Source organism: Elephas maximus, chromosome 19 (assembly GCF_024166365.1).
Source record: "Elephas maximus indicus isolate mEleMax1 chromosome 19, mEleMax1 primary haplotype, whole genome shotgun sequence".
In the NCBI taxonomy this organism is placed as follows: Eukaryota; Metazoa; Chordata; class Mammalia; order Proboscidea; family Elephantidae; genus Elephas; species Elephas maximus.
This window is the reverse complement of record NC_064837.1, coordinates 80,749,201-80,770,239: the sequence shown is the minus strand read 5'-3', so window position 1 is coordinate 80,770,239 and position 21,039 is coordinate 80,749,201. Positions and strand designations below refer to the sequence as shown.

The window sequence follows — 21,039 nt, the reverse complement described above, 5'->3', positions numbered from 1 at the left end:
TAATTAAATCTATAGAAGCAAAATATTAAGGGAAACATATCCTGAAAATACTGAAACTCCTAATAACTTTCCATTTCAGCGACTCAGTAGCAATAATCAAGATCTGGTGTCTATCCGAATCCTGAGATGACTTCTCCTAACTTTATGGTTTCCGTACAGGTAAATATACAATGCCATGTTAAGCATCACCATATGTATTTTATAATCTAGGCATAAGGCCTTCCAAACCACTGAACACTGTGAGGGACCTGGAAGCGACCAGGAACAGTAGGAGATATGTTATTAACTGTTATCAACTCACGTGACAATTTTTGTTTTAAAGAAACCAAAACCAAACCAGTTGCCATTGAGTTGATTCTGATTCATGGTGGCCTCATGTGTGTCAGAGTAAAATTGCTTCCCAGGGTTTTCCAGGCTGTGACCCTTCAGGAGCCGATTGCCAGCCTGCTTTGTGAGATGCCTGGGTGGACTAGGACCAACAACCTTTCGGTTAGCAGCCAAGCGCTTACCTGGTTGTGCCACCCAGGCACTCCATACGTGGAAGAGAGGATGGATACGTATAATATTATATGTTTTGAGTGAATGCGAGTAATTTATGACGGCATTTTCTCCAGGCAAAAAGTTAAGTCATCCATAACTGAGAGCTTACTGGACAAGTACGATTGGTTAAATGTAGGACTCAGAATTTTTGATTAGTATATGTCCTTGTAATACTTTATTTCTTTTAAATTTACCCACTTTATGTTACATTTGCATATGGATTAATTTCAAGTTAAACTCTTGGAACGATGATGTAATTAACTAGTCCAGCCTCTCACGTGGGCTGAGCTCGCAGGTCTCTGGGTAGCTGAGAATGAAGGTCAGGTCACAGAGGGTCCCACTGGACAAAAGCATTACACGATCCGGGGTCAGCAGCATCACCTGAGCTTCATACCTGTGAACCTGGTCAGGACACTGCCCACTCTTGAGAGAATCAAGCTGATTTTTATCCTGGGACATTGTCAATTTTTCAGCTGCAGCAATTGGACAACCAGAAAGACTGTTTAAAAGAAAAAAGTGGGAGGATATGAGTTAAACTGATAATGGAGTTTGCCTTGGCATATGCCTCACAGCATACTTGGCACACGCTAAATGTCAGGTCACAGTAATAGTTCACTTAGCACCAGAATCACATTAAAAAATCCCAAAGGGTTTTGCAAACTAGTATCAACTCTTCCCCAACCCTATCTCAGAGGTGAAAGGTAACAAACTGATTTTTTTAAATGAAAGTATTATATAAGGGACAAATGACTAAATCATACAAAGACTTCTTAATATTTTAAGTGGAATGTGCTCACTTAAATCACCATGTGTCCAACTACAGGAGTCAGCATGGCAGCTCCATGACTCATCTGAGAATTTTAGTAAAATTTTAGCGACTTAATTTTATATCTTAGCTTAAATTGGAAAGTGTAGGATATGAAGTTTCTGGTAATATGCTTAAAGTCATACTAACACTTCGTGGCCACATAATCTATGCATAATATAAATGTACACATAAAACAATAAACATCTTCATCAAAATATTTATGCACAATACATTTCTATATAAATATGCATATATATGTTTTATGTTAGTAACAACCTCAAAGAAATGATACCTACCCTAAGTCTGGTTTATAGTCAAAATCATTGTATATCGAAGCTCTTTTGGCACCTTTTAAATACTTGTTGGGTATGAACCAAGATAACCCTTAAGCACATAGTTTCAACAGCAATACAGTTCTGGTGCGATCCCACAGCAAAAGAGAACATTTTCTACTTATAGGGATAATGACATGACTGTACAATTCCAGCCACTTCAAAATATAAATTTGTGGGGGGGGGGCTAGTTTAATTAGCTGCTAACATAAAAACTTCTGGAAAAATATGAGGTATTTTTTCTTTTTTAATCTGCACAGTGAGAATAGTTCTTATCTACTTCAAGTGGTGTTTGATGGTGATGCAATGATTTGTTTGTTCATGATTTTAATGGTGGAAAGTTTCTCTCACTTATCTTTACTTTAACGTCAAATGAGGAGCTTCTCCTCGGAATCACCTTCGGTGGGTGTTTCGGTTGCTGTTCACATGGCCTCTTCCTGTGCAGCCTGGGGTGGGGCACTTGAGCACATTTTCATGCATGGCAAGAACTAAGCACAAAACAGGACATAAAAGGAAAGAATACATTTACCATAAATACATAACACACTCACAAAGTTATTTCTCAGTTCTTCCTTCAAATGAATTTAGTCATGGAATCCACCATGTCCCTTCCCCACATTCAAATTAAAACAAAATGAGCACTAGGAACTCCAAAAGCTAAATTCAGCAAACTTGTCCAAATTTTAATTTCTCTAAACTTCCTATTATGGTTGACGCTAAACTTAAAAAAGACTATTCTTGTGTTTAGTTTACCCTGGAAAAGCTCACAACCTTCCTATTCCACTTGTGTGGTTTTCCTAGGGAAGGGTGGAGATCAGTATTTGTCCAGTACTTCTTTCATTTCGCCACAGTGTGAAACTCTGAACATAATCTTCTTTGTTTCTTAAGTGAAGTTATTTTGATTCCTTGTCCATTCTCCCCACCCCCGCTGTCATGTGAGTATTGGAGAAAGCATGGTTGAGGCTGAAACGGGTAATTAGTCTGAGGAGCTGCTAGTCCTGGATAGCAGTGCTGAGCTAATTGAATTCACTGAGTTGCAAAACCTTGCTTTTGAGAAGGGTGATGTTGAGGTGCTCTCATCTTTGCAGTTTGTATAACCCAGCAGCTGTCTCCACAAGTAAGTTCTAAAAGCAGAGGATCGAACGCGCGGATCAGTGGCGACTTCGGAGGAGGTAGTCCTTGCCTACCAGAAGTCTGGCTTCTTCGCCCACTGTAGGGCTGTCTCTGGAGCGGCTAAGGTTCACTCTCCTCCAGGCTCTCACTACCGCTGCGTGTGCTGAGATGGCATCACAGAGCACGTTTTCCGCTGGTGAGGGTGGCCTTAGGACATCCCTGACGGCGGTGATGCTCCCGCGTGCCTAGACGCTGCGCCAGAAGGAAGCTGCCTCCCGGGCTCCAGGCAGCTGAGGCTCCAGCTCAGTCGGGCTATGCAGGCGCACGTCACGGCACTGAGAGAAGACTTACATTTCCACTCAAATTCCACATTGGAAGAGCAAGATGAAGGTATTCTGGAGCTTTGCATACAAGCCTACCTGTTTGGGGTTAGAAAATACTCACTCTCCAGGGGGACCCGCACTTTGTGGGGGCAGCCGGAGAGGCTGCGATGGTGTGGGTAGAGCCCAGTCACGTGCCCTGTGCCGTCGCACCCCGGGATGGGGCACTTCGTCTCCCTCTTGTCAGGCCTTGGAGAGTCTGCGGAGAAATCGGAGAGATTCACTGCGTTATTTTTTCTCCTGCCGCTTTCAATCCTGTGGCCTTATAGACCTGACACCCTCGCTGGTTTAGTTCTAGTGTCGGAAGCATTTTCTCACATTGCCTTGATTTAGACCCTCAACTAAGACCTATGGGAACATAAAAACGTTTTCAATTTCCTTGGTTTCCTAAGCAAAGGCTGACACAGGGCAAGGGAGTACTAAAATGCAGAGATGGTTTTAAATTGTCATGTCATGTACTGGTGCCAGAGCCTCATTATGACAAGTCATCTGCCCAGAGGATGCAAGGGCCCCCACAAGAAAAAAAAAAGAAAAAAAGTGAGAGAAAAAAGAAGCTATTCAAGCCAAAACCATCTCCCATTAAGAGTCTGGAACAAGCCCGAGTCAGTTACAAAACAAAGAAGCCGGAGCCATCATATGTGAGGAGACGCCTCCTGCCTGTGCCTGCGGGTGCCTGGCAGCCTCTGTCAGGGCCCCAGGGTGCGGCGGCCCTCTGCACCCAGTGCCTCCAGCTCTGCAGATCAGCTTGCACGGGAGTTCGTTTAGGCCGGCAGGGTCCCCAAGCTGTATTCTGTCGTCTGCAGCCTCCCGTCCCACCAGTCAGTCCCGGACTCCCAAACCCCGGTAGTAAGCTGCCCTAAAACCCACTGCCGTCAATAAGATGCACATACAGGGATTTGGAGCAAGGGTCTCAGGGAGATGCCGTTTCCAGAGAATCAAAGGGACCGGAAGTGCCTACAGCGGAGGTGCTATGCGTTGACTGGGGAGTCCAGCCTAGCACTTGGGGTGTCGGCAGAGGAGGGATGGGTGGGGGCGATAGTTACAACAGGCACAAAAAGACGCCTTCAACCCGGTTTTTTCTGTTGCCACAAGACATGACCTGAGAAGGAGTGCTGGAGACACCCCCAGGGATTGTTTCCTGGCATACACTGCTGAGGGGTAGAGAAAGGTGTAAACAGGCCAGTGATGAGGTCGTGGCTGACACAGAGGAGGCCCCAGCAGGAATTTTCATACTAGTGACGGGATGGTAGCTACATTTTTAAAGCATTGTTACAGTCACACTTGCCTCCACACTTCCTGCCTGGTCCAGTACTGCAAACTTCTGGGGAGGCCTGTCCCTCAGCTTCCACCCCGACTCCACGGTGGCTGCGGACTCTCAGGATAGTGGGGGCCAGGAGTAAAAAGCACACTGAGGCTGAGAGTGAAAATAAATTATGCGGTGTACGACCCTCCCACGAGGAAACGGCTGGAGGAGGACTGAGGGCAAGAGCCTGCACTGGGATGCCAAGCCCATGTGCTTCTCCTCACCTGGCTTTGCAGGGAGGAGGGTCACGTGGCAGACGTCTCCCGACAGGGCATTGCTAGGAGTGCCTGCCCTCGTGGCACGAGGCCACTCAGTTGTTAGATTATGAATGGTCCCAGATGGATGGATGTGATACAATTACATGGGGGCATGGTTTCAGCAGAGCAGGAGGAGCACACCAAGGGCCCCCAAAGGTTTAACAAACCAGCCAACCCAGAGGAGCACCCAGAGAAAAAGGTACATTGAAGTGAGTATTTAGCAGTGGAAGGGTAGGGACACAAGGAGAAGGAAGCATTTGTTCTTGAGAGACACAATTTAGATGCAATAACATCCTGACTATACTGTTTGTATTGCCTAAGATACCAACAGACATATTAAGCAAGAGTCTTGTTATGTCCTATGATTTTGTGGATATACTATATTTAATGTAATTCAAAAATTTTGCCAGATTTCAAGTGGATTTGAGCATGTAGTATCTGTAGACTACTAGTAAAAGTCCTTGAAGCCTGGCTGATGTGAAATTAGGAGGCGTGACACCATGTAAGAGTGTATTGGAGAAAATGAGAAAAGCAACAATATGTATTTTGATGCCCTTCCTCTCCTGGATCATGTCCACGAGAGACCACATTTCTAAACCCCATTGAACTGTTTGGCGTGGAGGGCCTCCCTCCTTGCCACACTGTTTGTCTGCGGGCAGCCAGAGAGGGGGTTGGAGATAAGGTAGGGCTGGCACCTGTCCAGGTGTACCCACTGACAGTCCATCATGTACTTTTGTCTGCAGGTCTCTTCTCTGCTGACTGAAACAAAGATGCTGATGAAATGCTTTACAGGGCAGAGCCTGTTTGCACAATAAGAAGCCAAAGCCTGAGAGCTGGGTAACTCTCAGCCTGGCTCCTCTTTTTGTTTTTTTCTCCTTAGCACAATGCTGCATGATGAGAGTGCCCTTATATGTGGGACCTAACATTCTGGTTTGCCTGGGACAGTCCCTGTTCACACCTGTTAAAAACTGTCATACTTGTGTAATTATTCATATCAATCCGTTCACTCTAAATGTGTCCTAGGCTGGACGAAATTATGTGATGACTGTACTTGTACTGTGAGCGATAATCTCACTAAGTGTATGGTAGTGACATTGTAACTAAATTTATTTTACTATTGCCCAACTCATCTGCAGGCTTCATTTAAACCATTTTGTTTAATCCTAGTGTTCTCGCCTTAGCAGTGATCACATGACCAAGGTGAATGGAAGTTGGGATGGTGTTCTGGAGCACATTGCTATCAGCCGTGATGCGTGTTGACTTATAAGCCTTGTTATGCACATCGGAGAAAACAGGATCTCTGATGCCACTGGCCCCACACCTGGACCAAGGAACAGGAAAGTGAATTTGGACTCTGTGGTCATCCTCCAGACTAAGGCTATGGTTTCCCTGCACAATGGGTGCCACCTTATGGGCCTCTGTTTCATGTAAGTCCATCTGCATCTTCTTGTATATGCTTTGAACACAGCTACGTGGCCTTTATTCCGACCCCGAGGCAGGACCATGGCCTACTCAATAGGATACACTGCTGACCATCCAGCTCCGTTAATGATTCTCCAAATTCCCAGTGTGACCCCATGTTTACAAACACAGATTCTATTGCCTTGTTAATTTTTGGTAATAAAAAGGTATAAAAACTTTTGTAATAATGAGCCAAAGATCATCAAGTATTCTATTCTGTGGCACAAATAATTAAGGTTTCTCCAAATACCGTACTTCATTGGCTGTAAGATGCTGTCAATTGTAAAATGAAACATCATTTTGTGTGCTATTAAGAAACAGCGTCTAAAAATAAACCTATGACACACACCACTGATTTCAGAGATGTTAACATGGGAAAACTGTGTATCTTAGAATCAATGAAATATTTGTTGTTGTAGGTGCTGTCCAGTTGGTTCTGACCCATAGTGACCCTATGAACAATAGAACAAAACACTGCCTGGTTCTGGGCCATTCTTACAGTCATGAAATATAGTATATTAAAAATGATGGGTTTGGAGAATTTGGAATAAATTTTATCACTTTTTCTGATTGTGTAGCTCATTACACAGACACACAAATGCACACACACACACAGATAAATTCACCAGGTTGCATATTAGTTTGAGCGTCCAGAGCCAAGTATGTGGCTCCCTGCCGCAAACCTCACACGTCATTGGCATGCTGACCCCACCCACCCCTTGCAGTATGTCTGCATAGCATTCTAATTTTGCTCCTCACTATATGACATCAAGGAGCCCTGGTGGCACAGTTGTTAAGAGCTCGGCCGCTAACCAAAAGGTCGGCAGTTTGAATCTACCAGCTGTACCTTGGAAACCCTATGAGGCAGTTCTATTCTGCGCTGTACGGTTGCTATGAGTCGGAGTCAACTTGACAGTGTTTTTTTTGTTTTGTTTTGTTTTTTTAAATGACGTTAAAGGAACTCTGGTGTTGTGGTGATTAAGCACTCAGCTGAAAGGTGGGTGGTTCGAACACACCAGCCTCTGCTAATCGAAAGGTTCACGGTTTGAACCCACCACCTGCTCTGTAGGAGAAAGATGTGACAGTCGGCTTCTTTAAAGATTATAGCATTGGAAACCCTATTGGGCAGGTCTACTCTCTTCAGTATGGGTCGCTATGGGTCTGAATCGACTCGACAGCAATGGATTTTTCAACAGGATATGCATTATTTTATTTTTTGTATCCTCACCTCTGAGCTGCAAGAAATTATTTGGAGAGATGGCAGGTGGGTGTGAAAATGGGCTTAAAATGACAAAATATACAATTCATTTCTGGAGAAATCTCAGCAACCAAGATCTTGTAACCCCTACTGGCATGTTCTCCTTGCATGCCCTTTTAATCCATGGCCTTGGTTTTCTCTTATATAACCCTCCCTAGTTCTGTGGTTCTTAGACTTGAACCACCTGAATCACCTGAAAAACCTGCTAACAAACGCAGATTCTTGATCCAGAACCTCAGGGATCCTGCGTAGTAAATCTGAGTGGATCCTGGAAGGACACATTTTAAACAAGGTTTCTGGGCAATGAGTCCTCTGGGTGGTGTAAACAGTGAATACACCTGAATGTGAGAAAGAACACCCTAAAATTAAACTCTTTGGGGGTGTCTGACATGACTAAAAGGAGACTGCCTCTGGGTCTGAACTGAAACCCCATTTTGGAAAACTTGCTACTCTAAGAAGTTAATCTTTGTACAAACTTAACCATGCAGCCAGGGGAATTTTTTCTCTGTAGCTAGGCTACAGAATGTCAAAAGCACATCATTAGAGGCCAGGAGAAGGAAATATATCGAAACCCTTTGTCTAAGATGTTCTCAGGAGAACTTTTCCTAATTTTTACCTTCTGTTCCCATAGAATCCATCATGTAATCATCTTGTGACTGCCTTTTGACCCCCTTGAGAGCCCACATATCACCAAGTAGCAACTAATCAACAAAGCACACATGTACTCTTTAAACCAATCACGTTAAAGTCCTTTAAATGTCTCCAGACATTCCACCCTTGACTATCTTACCTCACCAAGCACCAATCAGAATATCGTCAGCTAGTTTCCAAGGAGCCTTAAAACAAATAGCTCACCTGCAGCTTGTTCCCAAGGAGCCTTGAAATAAAAAGCTTAACTGTAAGCCACCAATACAGAATGCTCACATACCCCTGATAAACCAATCTCTTTTGAGCCCTGGCTTCTAATGATCCTGCCTTGCACTGATCGAAGTTTGTAGCTTCCAATCAAACTAGCGTACCTGAAGTTCTTTGTTCTCACTCTATAAAAATACATCTGCAGCTTCACCACCTTGGAGCTCTGACTTTCACTTTGTGAGGGCCAGTGTTTTCTCCAGTTCAAGCTGTCTCTACCTTTGATAAATCTTTGTTTTTACTTCAACAGAGTACAAATTTTTACTCTTAGGCAAATGCTAACCAAAAGGTTAGTTATTCAAATGCACCCAAAGGCACCTCCGAAGAAAGGCTTGGCAACCTACTTACAAAACTCAGCAATTGAGAACTTTATGGAGCACAATTCTACCCTGACACATAGTCAGAGTTGGCTCAACAGCAACTGAGGGTGGTGGTGGTGGGCTGGGTGCTAACTGACACCCGTTCGGGAAACTCTGCGTAACGGGATCATCACGAAGGCCCCGGTGCGGGCTCGGGGACAGTGGCAGAGACAGAGACGGGGTAGGGAGGGGTACCTTCACGGCAGCAGGGGGCACAACTGTCCCGAAGTCTGAGGAACAGCCAGCAGGTCTCCTCAAAGTACACTAACTCTTTCCGTTCAAGTCTGGCCCATGTGTGACTCGGAGTTAGACAGCTTGTAAAACTTATAAACTCAATACCGTTCAATTTTAGCAAAAAAAAAAAAAAGAATCAGAACATCCTTTCTGGCTTGTAAGTGGCTTGCCATTATTTTGCAGGAAAAAAGCAATCAGATGTTACCAGAATGAAGGTGGGAAAGAAAAATTAAAAGTTTCTGGAATTGATTTGGCTAATAAAATGGTTTAAAACCCAACAAGTATTAATGTACTTGTAAGAATGTTTGATAAAGTACTTTTTAAAAATACTATAGTGGCATAGTGGTTAAGAGCTCAGCTGCTAACCAAAAAAAAAAGTCATATCCACCAGCTGCTTCTTGGAAACACTATGGGGCAGTTCTACTCTGTCCTATGAGGTGGAATCAACTCAACGGCAAAGGGAAAATACTAAAAGTCACTGGGTGGTGCAAATGGTTAGTACTCTTGGCTGTTAACCAATGGGTTAAAATTTCAAGGCCACCTAGAGGTACCTCAGAAGTAAGGCCTGGTGATGTACTTCTGAAAAATTATCCACTGAAAACCCTATGGAGCAGAGTTCTACTCTGACACACATGGGGTCGCCATGAATTGGAGCTGACGCCATGGCAACCAGTGGTGGTCATGGTGTATACTTTAAAAATAGGAGTTAAATTAAAACAAATTGAGGCAATGAATCCTCTCTTTGTGAAAACACAGGAAAAAAACCTGAACTCCTTTGATCTGAGTACAATCTAAAAAGCAAGGAAAAAAAAGGAAATTGTTATATTTTACAGTATAAAATTGCGTTAAGTTGTCAAAAAGTTATCTGATACAAATAACCAAATCCAGCTCATTTATTTTCAAACCCTAAAGCAATCATGTTCCTACAATAATGTAAAGATGTGCCTTACATTTGCTGTTAAAGATTTGTCTTCCACCCAGGTCAATAACTTTGGCTTGCCTCCTTTCCCCGGCCAGGTGTTCCAAGAGAAACCGATCCAGGTCTTTGTACGTGCTATGGCAGGCATGGCCTCGCTCCGCCTGCAGCGCACTCGCCTGCTCCAGCAAACTTAAGTTGCCCTTGGCTTTCTCCAGTTCCCCAGACTCCTGGGTCATGGTGGACAGGCACTCTTGATCATCCTCCTCCTGCTCGGGGAAGGGAGGTTGGGCTGGGCAGTCCAGGGGCTCCTCGTGAGCCTTCTGAGGGTCTTTCCTTTCCACTTCAGGGTCACATATGTTTTCACAAGGGATGCATTTTTCACCTTCCATTTTTATTTCTGGAACTTCTAATGGGTCTTTTTTATCATCCACTAAAATATATTTGGGGTTTCTGTGTGGTTTGGTTTCTTCTGAGACACTGGAGCTGCTCTCCCAGCCCATCTCTGGGCCTTCCATATTACTTTCGCTGTCATCAGAGGAGCAGTACTGGAGCTGCTGGGAGTCATTGACTGTGTCTTTCCTGTCATCGGAATGAAAGAGAAAGCAATCGTCTGCCTCGTCAGTCTCCGTTTTTAAAGACTGGATGCCACTGTCATTTAAGTTTTCACTCACAGTCTGCACAGATGCTTCATTTTCATATTTCCCCAAGTGCATTAAAGATTTGACCATGAGCTCTTGATAACTAGCATATCTGTCTTCCTTTCTATTGGAGTTTTCTTGCGCAGCTGAACAGAGAGTGTCATCCATTGGTTTGATCATGAGTTCCTCTACAGAAAAAGAAAACCAATGTTTAAAACGGAAGAGCAAAACATATATTAAGAAAACAGCACCAGGACACACACACATACTTATGCATATACATATATGTGTAATATGTGGCCTTTATCAATTTTATAAACATTAGGGAGTAAGCCATATATCTTCTTAAAACAAAACAAACCTTTGTTGTTATGTGCCGTCCTGTTGATTTTTGTCTCATAGTGGCCTCATGTGACAGAGCAGAACTGCCCCATACGGCTTCCTAAGCTGTAATCTTTGTAGAAGCAGATTGCCAGGTCTTTCTCCCACAGAGTGGCTGGGTAGGTTCAAACCACCAACCTTTCAGTTAGCAGCTGAGTGCTTAATCGTTGCACCACCAGGGCTCCTAAACAAACCTTGAACTTAATATTGTAAGAATTGCCTTTAAAGAAATGAGCTAATAGAATTTTCAGGATTATAAGTGCTAAATGTTTCTGGGGTACTGAGCAAGAAGGAGATATTTAATAACAACAGTGCTGAATGTGAAATTATTGTTAGCGCACCCCTTATGTTCCCAAATCTTAACCAACTGTAAGGAAATAAAATACACATAATACTATCCCTTATCAAGAAAATATGCATCATATTTCTCTGTTGGCATGACAATGTATTTTCGAAGTTTATTTGATTTATGTTCCCTGGCCCTCCATAGTTTCTCAAATATATTTTCATATTTCATTGAATGTTAGCTTAAATACCAAATAAACCTACATTGAGATGATAACACAAGGATTCTGAAGCTTGCAAGACTTCCTGTTCCCTTGTGTAACGGTCACGCTAAAAGTCTATGCCCAGGGAAATACAAGTAAATGGAAAAATCAGCACAATCAAATAATATCTTAAAAAGTAACAAATTCTGGTCTTTGCATGCATTTATGTAAAAAGAAAGTGAGGCAAGAGGTGGAAGTGGTTGGACGACATTGAATATTAATTAGCTAGTTATGTTCAGTACAGGGCCAACTGAAGTGAAAGTCAGGAAATCGCTGTGACTGAGGGCAGCCCAGTGTGCCTGGGGTCCCACGTAATTACTGGCGTTACCCCCTCCACTCTGAGGAATGCTTCAGTTTGGGTGGTCACTACCCACACCCATCTTGATGCAGACACGCAATTGGGCATTGGTGGGGAGGAGGCAAAGCCCAGCTGGCTGGCAGCCAGAGGCCTGGCCTGGACATGGGAGGGCTAGGGAAGCATGGCACGGAGCATACACCGGCCTGGAAATGCCCAGACCGCTGGCAATTGTCCTTCTGACAAGCACTATGACAAAGAAGAAAAAAGGAAAAAATTGCAGGAGCATTCTGTGCCTCAAAAGGCAGGATAGGGGATGGGAAGCAGAAAACATTAAGCCCATTAAGACTGTTAAAGACACCAAATGAAGAGCATTCTGTGTTAATCAACATCTTCAGGTGGAAGAAAGGCCTGTCTGTTGGGCCCAAGGAGAGGGTGTCTGTGCCCAAGACAATGCATCTCTTTCTGTCTCATTTAATTTTTTATAAACATTGTCTCTGACAAGGACACTCAAAAATGCATCTCCATCATCTTCCTTTCTGGTAATTATCTCCCTAAATCAACACTGGACTGCCAGGATCAAGTAAATATTGCCATAGTAACTAAAAGCATTTTTGGATGAAGGGAAGAATTTAGTCACAACACTAGCCTCTTTAAATAATGCTGATTATAGGGTGCAGTCTTTTGTTGGGATCTATTCAACATAAACTGAAAAATTTAACATTTTACTTCCTAGAAAAGAGCCTGGATAAACAAGTACGTAATATTTGACAGGATGGTCTATCCTCCCCTGAATTCATATCAGAGCAACTCCAGGTTTAAATAATAAATTAAACAGTCGAAAATGCAAATGAAATTTTTCTCAATGTCACAGTTGGCTATTAGGAGAAAGTGTAAAGGGTTATGATAATTTAAAGTATTATGAACTGCAGAAAACAAACAAAAAGCATTTTCAGTGAATATGCACAATTCATTGAACTCCTTTCTCACTCCACTTAACTGCCCGTGTGTGTACAATAATGATTTATAGACATTATACCTAATTATGCATATTTGGGCTGTGCGAGAGTGCTAACAAAAGCTCTAGAAAGCAACAATTACCTCTGTTGCTTAGCTACATAGTTTAAAATATTCCTATTAAGTGCAGATCACCAGAGAGGGAGGAGTGACAAAACACACATGTGCACCACAATGCAGTGCCCTGCACTGCTGCCAAACTGCTTGCGTTTGGGTCACTTCCAGTTTACATAATTGTTTGGTTCAACTGTTTGTTACATGCTAAAAGAAAATATTTATTAATTATTCTTTGGAAAAAGAGGAGTGCTGCAGCCAGAGGTGCATGGTGGCTGCGGCTTCTAGGGATGTTCAGAAGACGGGACCCGACTTGTGTGGACCTCCCGCCCAGAGCACTGTGATGATAAGGAGGAAAGTTGTGTTTGCTTTGGAACCCACAGGTCGCTAACAAGGTGTGTCTCTCCCAGCTCTGCACTGGGTGCAGAGTTTTCTATGTTAGTGGAATTTAATTATTTTAGGGACCTGGTCGCTTGTCTTGTGCCTTTGCCACCACAGTACTAACAGCCATCAGAGTGGCAGGTTAGCTGTGAGTTCTGGTGCTGCTGCACTCACTGTGCCAGTTCAGTTCCTTGAACTTTCTGAGTCTGAGTTCCTTACCTGCACAGCAAGGAGGACAATATCTCATCACACAGCACCTGAGTACGTCACCCATGTTAACTGGATGACACCAAACAGGTATCAGTAAACAATGGTTTTTGTTCCCCTCCCCTAGGTAGTATTTTAGAGGTTATCAGTGGAGGCCTCAGCCTCACTGAGGGTCTGTTCTCATGTTCTATAGGTGCTTACACCAAGCCACTGTGATAGAAGCTGGGAATCAGCAGGTCAGATATAGCCCTTGTCCTCATGGAGCTTATGAGAATGTGTTGATGCAAAAGTATGCTCATTTTTATCAAATATTTGGCTAATTAATATTAGCTAGATGAATTATGGAGCCCTGGTGGCACAGTGGTTAAGAGCTTGGCTGCCAACCTAAAGGTCGGCAGTTCAAGTCCACCAACCACTCCTTGGAAACCCTATGGGGCACTTCTACTCTGTCCTATAGGGTCGCTATGAGTCGGAATCGACTTGACAGCAATGGGTTTAGATGAATTATACCTCAAGTCTAGCCACACTGATTCAAGACCCTCCCTAAATACTCCAGTCAACCTATAGTTTTCATGAATAAACAAGGAAAACTGCTCTGTTTTAAGGAAATGCAAAAGGCCAAGGATGACTCTAACTTACAGATGACCCACAAGGCTCAAAACAATGTGATTGAGAGAGAAAAGATGGAAGGCTTACTTAAACACTGTCAAATGGGAATATAACTTTGTTTTAAACATAGAACCTCAAGCTTCTCCCAAGCCTGATTACTGGAGATGCAGTGAATCGGATCTGAGATTTGTTCTCTCTCAGTCAGCATGCTTTTATATCACTTTTATTAATATTTATTATCATTCTAGATATTTATGATCTGAGAATCTAGTTACCTTTTGTTTGTATAATATATACTTCTTATCAACTGACAACTTATTTAGTATATTTTGATTCCTTAGAATGAGTCATATTCAAAAACTATTCTGTAAAATTAATAGAACACGCCTTCATCTAGCTTCATTTCTAATAAGTCAAGGTTTAGATTTTCATTTATTTATTTTTCTGACAAAATTTTAAGACATCTTTCATGTCCTTCAGTTTCAGCCTTATGTGAAACATGGTTAGTGATATCTGTTACAGGCAATGTGGCCACCAGGAACTAATGGGACCACCTGTGAGCTGGGGGTAAACAGATCCTAAAGTTTACAAAATGGTAATTAAATTATAGGAAGCCCACAAGCACGGTTCCATGCATGAATGAATAAAGGAATTAATGAAAATATAATGTGCACTGAAAAATTATTTATTTTTGAAATAATGGTCACCTTAACAGGTTTTCTATATCATTCTCCTACTGTATGTTCCCAGTTTGTGGTTCCTTCTATATGGTCCTTTGCTATAAATATTTATTCAAAAAATATATATTGAAAATATTTAGACTAAAGACTCCTTGCCAATATTAGTCCATGTTGCATTATTTTGGGGGCTGAATATACTATATATTTTGATAAAACAATTTAAAAATAAAGATTTTAGTAATCACAGTACATAGGACACAATCTTTAAAAAGAGATCTTAAAGCTTAAATATGCCCTTTGGCTTCGAGGGGCTGCTTTCATCTATTACAGAGTCAAGGTACTCTTCCACTTTATGGCTTAGCATTTTTGTTTTCTTCTAAAGGAGGCACAATCCATCTGTGCTTTTGGAAACGGACTGTGGGCAAGAACTCGGTGTTGCTTATCTTTGGACCCTGCACAGTGTCTGATAAAAACAAGGCCCTTCAATAAATAGATGTTGAGTAAAATAAATGAAACTCAATTTTGATTTCAAACTGAAATATACTTTTACAGCCACACAAACCATATGTTCTACACAAATTTAGACATGTCACTGGTACCACGGATCGGACAGTGTCAACCCCTCTTCCTTGCTACCTGCAATGGAGCGGTCATCTGTTTGCAAGAGGCAACTGTCCTCCTCAGCCTCAGTCCTGTCCTCACTCTCTTCTTTGCAGTCCATGTTAGGGCTGTAGTGACGGGGCTTCATTAACAGCGATTTTCTTTTGTTGACCGGAACACCCAGAGTCTGCTCCTCGCCGCTCCGCTTTCTCCCCACAGAGCAGCTATATGTAGCACTGTTGTGATGGAGGCAAATGAAAACAGGGTAAAATAGTGGTCACAGCAGTTTGGTATTTGGCTTCCAAGAAGTATAACCTGAAGTAAGATACTCTACTGGTCTCACCCCTTTGGGAGCAAGGAAGAATGAAGAAAACTAAATATACAAGGGAAAGATTAATCCAGAGGACTAATAGACCACGACTACCACGGCCTCAACCAGACTGAGTCCAGTTCAGCTAGATGGTTCCTGGCTACCACCAGTGACTTCTCTGATAGGGATCACAATAGAGGGTCTTGGACAGAGGTGGAGAAAAATGTAGAACAAAATTCTAATGCACAAAAAAAAGACCAGACTTGCTGGCTTGGAAGAGACTGGAGAAACCCTGAGAATATGGACCCGGACACCCTTTTAGCTCAGTAATTAAGTCACTCCCAAGGTTCACACTTCAGCCAAAGATTAGACTGGTGCCTAAAACAAAATGAGACTAAATGGGCACACCAGACCAGGGGCAAGGACTAGAAGGCAGGAGGGGACAGGAAAGCTGGTAATAGGGAACCCAAGTTTGAGAAGGGAGAGTGTTGACATGTCGTGGGGTTGGTAACCAATGTCATAGAACAATACGTGTACTAGCTGTTTAATGAGAAACTAGTTCATGTAGTTCATCAAAAGCACAATTAAAAAAAAAAAAGAACTGAAAGAATTATCCAATAACTTAAAGGTTGTCCAGAAGCAAAAAAAAAAGAAGTATAACCGGAAGCCTGTGGTAATTGAAACTATTTTTATGGAACTTGGGACCAGTGGGTGATGCTAGCCGTCGACATAAACAAAAACAGTCCACCAATGGAATTCATTGAACTGTGTGTATTTTCTTTTACTATCTATCAGAAGAGTTAAAAAAAAAAATCCTTAATCCCTAGTAAGCATATGTTAATCTGTGCTTTGCTTGGCACCACACTCAGTACCCAGGGAGGGATGAAACAAGATTTATGCTGGTTTGCTAATCCTAAAAAACATCTAATGTGAAAAATATACCACCACAAACAAACAAACAGCAGTAAAAACGTGTCTAGCATGGGTAAATCACAGTTTTTTCAAAGAGTCGTTTGCTGCAGAACCTGCTTATCTCTGCCACAGCTGTACAACAAACTTGAGATGGCTGCATGTAGGATGCTTTGACTTGAAAGAAATGGGCATAGAGGAGGGGACAAGCCTTGAGCATCCAGTCAACACATCTCCAGTCACCAAAGAAAAAGCAGAAGATGCAACAGGGCAGGCTGCCTTTTGATTCTCACCCATTTGGCACACAGAACAAACAAAAGCAGGAGAAATAAGATAAGGTTTCACAAAAATGGACAACACTCTATCCTTACTCCTGTTATCATATGGTTTTATTTAGAAATGCTCCTGAGGCTGGCCCTTTCCAAAATCTGATTAAGGAATCAAATTCAAGTAGATTTCCTACACATAGCCCACTCAGGACTCATGCAGATCACACTGTGTGCTGAAGTGAAGACAAACATTCTCTTGGCAAGATCCATAAAAGCCAGATGGTTTAGCCAACAGTGAGCCTATGAGAGACATTTATTAATATCTTTGAAGAAAAAGGCAGAAGTTTAATGTGGAAAGATCCTAGACTTGGAGTAATGAGATATTATTTATTCCATCTCTGAAAAGTGATTAAATACTTAGTAATATTAATAAACAGACAAAAAAACATAAATTGCTCCCTCAGAGGCATTAATGCAAAGGTGGTTGCCTGTTCGTGAGAATTATATATTCTTGACTTTGTTGTTGTTGTTAGGTGCCATTGAGTTGACTTTCGACTCATAGCAAACCCATGCAACAGAGTGGAACTGCCTCATAGGGTTTCCTTGACCGTAATCTTTATGGAAGCAGATTGCTGGGTATTTCTCGGTGGAGCTGCTGAGTGGTTCGAACCCCCAACCTTTTGGTTAGCCATGGAGCACTTAACCCTTGTGCCACAGGTTGCTCCTTATTCTTGACTTTAGAAGAGTAGATTTCAAAACTTCAGAAGAAAAAAAGTCTTATTCCTTCCAGGAAAAAAAGACTCTGGAAGGAGAGACAATTCAGAAGGGTTAGGAATCTCTCAAAATATTAAAAATTGGACAATTAAAATTTATCCTCAGAACTACAGAGACAGTAAAAAGATCAGTGCTTGCCAGGGGGTCAGTGGGAGGAGGGAGGAATGAAGAGATGAAGCACAAGGCATTTTTAGGGCACTGAGACTATTCTTCTTGACCTTATAGTCGTGGACTCATGGTATTATGCATTTGTCAATACCCACAGAACTGTACAACACAAGCTTGTTTGTTGCCATCGAGTCAATTCCCATTCCTGGTAACCCCATGGGTGCAGAGTAGAACTGTTCCACAGGATTTTAAGCATGTGACCTTTCGGAAGCAGATAGCCTGTTTTCTGAGGTACCTCTGGGTGGGTTTGAACTGCTAACCTCTCAGCTAGTAGTTGAGTGCTTAACTGCTTAAGCCACCCAGGGACTCCATACAAAGAGTGAACTCTAATGTATAATATAGACTGTAGTTAATCTATCAATATTGGATCATGAATGTTTAACAACGGCACCAAATGAATGCATGATGTCATTAACAGGAGAAGCAGTGTGCAAGGAGAAGGGTGGTATGTGAAAATTTTCTGTACTTTCTGCACAATTTCTCTAAATTGATAACAGCTTTAAAAAATAAGGTGTATTAAAAAAAATAAAACCTGAAGAGAAAGAGAAGAGTGAAAATAATGTCTCTATTTTATAAGGCTATACAGAAAGTGGAGCCTGTTTCTGCCAGTTCATCAACACACACACACATGCATGCACACTGTTCAGGGAAAACACAGGTCCACAACATAAGACTTATGATGGACTGAGATAGAGAAGCAGCCACCGTGGAGATAGCGCAGGACCGGCAACAGCTCGTTATATTATACACGAGGTCGCCGTGAGCAGGGGTGGACTTGACAACAGCTAACAACATCAACACAGAGAAGTAGAATGGCCTCACTTTTGCAGTCTTTGTCAAAGAGCTTAATCTTTTTGATGGAGAAGGGGTAGGAGAAGCATATCGAAGAAGGATAAAATTCCTAGGTACAGAGAGAGTTCAAGAAGTTTCCTAAAGTAGTTAAAATCTAAATCAAGCGCATTTCCACCAAAGATGCTAGTAAATATACACAAGTAAGATAACCAAACCATTACCATGAAACAAAATTTATAGAAAATGAGTGAAATAGAAAATAGAAAATGTCACTCAGATATTAAAGCAAGGAGAGAAAGTGGATTCTAAAAACCATAGAAATCTGAGCACAACAGTGGTAATGGGAACGAAGCTAAAAGGTTTACCAAAACAAATCTGCCAGCTGTAGATAACAACTATCGACAGGGCCTGTGGGATGTAGGTGGGGTTCACAAATAACTAAAACAACAAAAAAACAAATAACTAGTGCATCATAAAAATCCCATTTATTTCTTTGACGACTGGGGCTAAGAGTCAAACTGGACAACCTGAAAGGTCTTTACAAACTTGGACTTGTTAGAATTATTATCCCATTTTATTTACAAAATCATGTAACTGGTAATTGGTGGAGCCGGCTCCAAAGTTCCTGCTCTTTCCTTCAAGACGGCACATCAGAAAAACAAGGTACAGTCGTTTTTGTATGCATTTGACATTAAATGGAATAGTACTGGGGTAAACTTGCAAGCTCTGACTGTAAGGAAACTACCACAAGGCTTTGCCCAAAGCAACAAGATGTGTGGCGGGGTGGGGGGGGGGGGGCGGAATATGAAGACATTCTTCAATCTGAACCTGAAATTGAGTTACAGTGACAAAAGACATGCTGTAAAAATGGCCGTAGGCTGAAGCAACAGAAATAAAGGTAATAGGATAACATTCAGTGGTACTAAAAATAAAGCCCAAGATTTGGGTCCAAATAATAACCCTCCAAGTGTAGGATGAAGAGGATATGTTAGATTTTATTGAAAGTACAAGTTTAGACCTAAGTGTTCAAACTAAAACTATGAAATTCTTAGAAGAAACTGCAGGGGCAATGCTATTGGGCCTAGCTTTTTACAATGGATTATCTAATATAACAATGAAAGAACAAACAGCAGTAGACAAAATAGACAAATAGGACCACATTAAAAAAAAAAAAAGTTTTCATTCATCAAAAAGACATTAGCAAAAAAGAGAAGAAACAAACTACTGTGAGGCTATCTTTAAAAACCATATATCAAATAACTAAAATACATATGGAACTTCAACAACTACAAAAAGACAAAAACCCAATCATAAAACGTGCAAAGGACTCGAATAGACAGTTCACCAAAGAGGACATTCAAATGGCCACCCAACACACAAAAAAATGTTCCACATAATTAGCCACTAGAGAGATGAAAATCAAAACCATGATGAGATACCATTTCACTCCCACTAGGACGGCTAAGATTAAAAAAAACAAACAGGAAGTAACAAATGTTGGCAAGAACATGGGGAAATTGGAACCCTTATCCATTTCTGGTGGGAATGCAAAGTGGTAAAGCCTTTGTGGAAAACAGTGTGACAATGCCTCAAAAAACTAAAAATAACTACCATATGATCCAGCAATTCCACTCCTAGCTATATACCTAAAAGACTTGAAAGCAGAGACTCAAAAAAGATACTTGTACATCAGTGTTTGTTAAAGCACTATTCACAATAACCAAAAGGTGAAAACAACCTAAATGCCAATCAGCAGATGAATGGACAAACAACAATTTTCTTTATTTACCTGGAACAATAGAGGAAGAAGAGTCAGGAATAGGAGAAGGAAATAGACTGTAAGGCTAATTGCCTCCCCAAACAACTGCCCACGTTGCCATGAGACCAGAAGAACTGGATGGTGCCCAGCTACCATTACTGAACATTTTGATCTAAGATTCTCTAGAATTCTGATCAAAGGGGAGAAAATACAGAAAATGACTTCAAACTCTCATGGAATCCAGTATTTCTGGAACCATGAAGGCTAGACAAACCCCCAAAAACTCTTGCCCTGAGATAGTCTTTAAACCTTAAACCAAAAAATCCCCTGAAGTCTTAAAACAAAAAATAATTTAGTTTAACTAGTAAGATCTACGTATATGGGACCAAATTGACAGCAGCAACTTGAAAGACTAGATAGGAACTTTAGGGGGCAGTTAGTTTATGTTAATGCGGGAGGAACAACTCAGAAAAAGAAGATAAGAATGGCTGTATAGCTCAAAGAATGTAACCGATGTCACTGAATTGTACGTGTAGAAACTGTTAAATTGGTATACATTCTGCTGCATATATTCTCAACAACAACAACAGCAAGAAATGAAATAAATTAATAAAAAGTGCAAGGTTAACTTAAGATTACAATATTGACATTAGCAGTATATTAACAAAGTACCTTAGAAAATACTGTGTAAGTCAAATAATGAGATCTTTTAGAACTTCAAATTCCTTATAAAATGGGGACAATAATTTCTATACCGCACGCTGTGGGTAGA

The 21,039-nt window shown here is 41.6% G+C and overlaps 1 protein-coding gene across 1 annotated transcript in view; it reads right to left on the bottom strand.

Annotated features, from left to right (window-relative positions):
- LOC126062349 (suppression of tumorigenicity 18 protein) overlaps positions 1–21,039 on the bottom strand; it is a 119,402-nt gene that overhangs the window by 63,560 nt on the left and 34,803 nt on the right. Inside the window, exons 5-9 of the mRNA XM_049859831.1 lie at positions 15,323–15,522; positions 9,908–10,702; positions 3,238–3,372; positions 2,078–2,168; positions 935–1,039 (exon numbers count right to left, since the gene is read on the bottom strand). Of these exons, the coding sequence (XP_049715788.1) occupies positions 935–1,039; positions 2,078–2,168; positions 3,238–3,372; positions 9,908–10,702; positions 15,323–15,522 (1,326 nt within the window). The remainder of the gene's footprint in view (positions 1–934; positions 1,040–2,077; positions 2,169–3,237; positions 3,373–9,907; positions 10,703–15,322; positions 15,523–21,039) is intronic.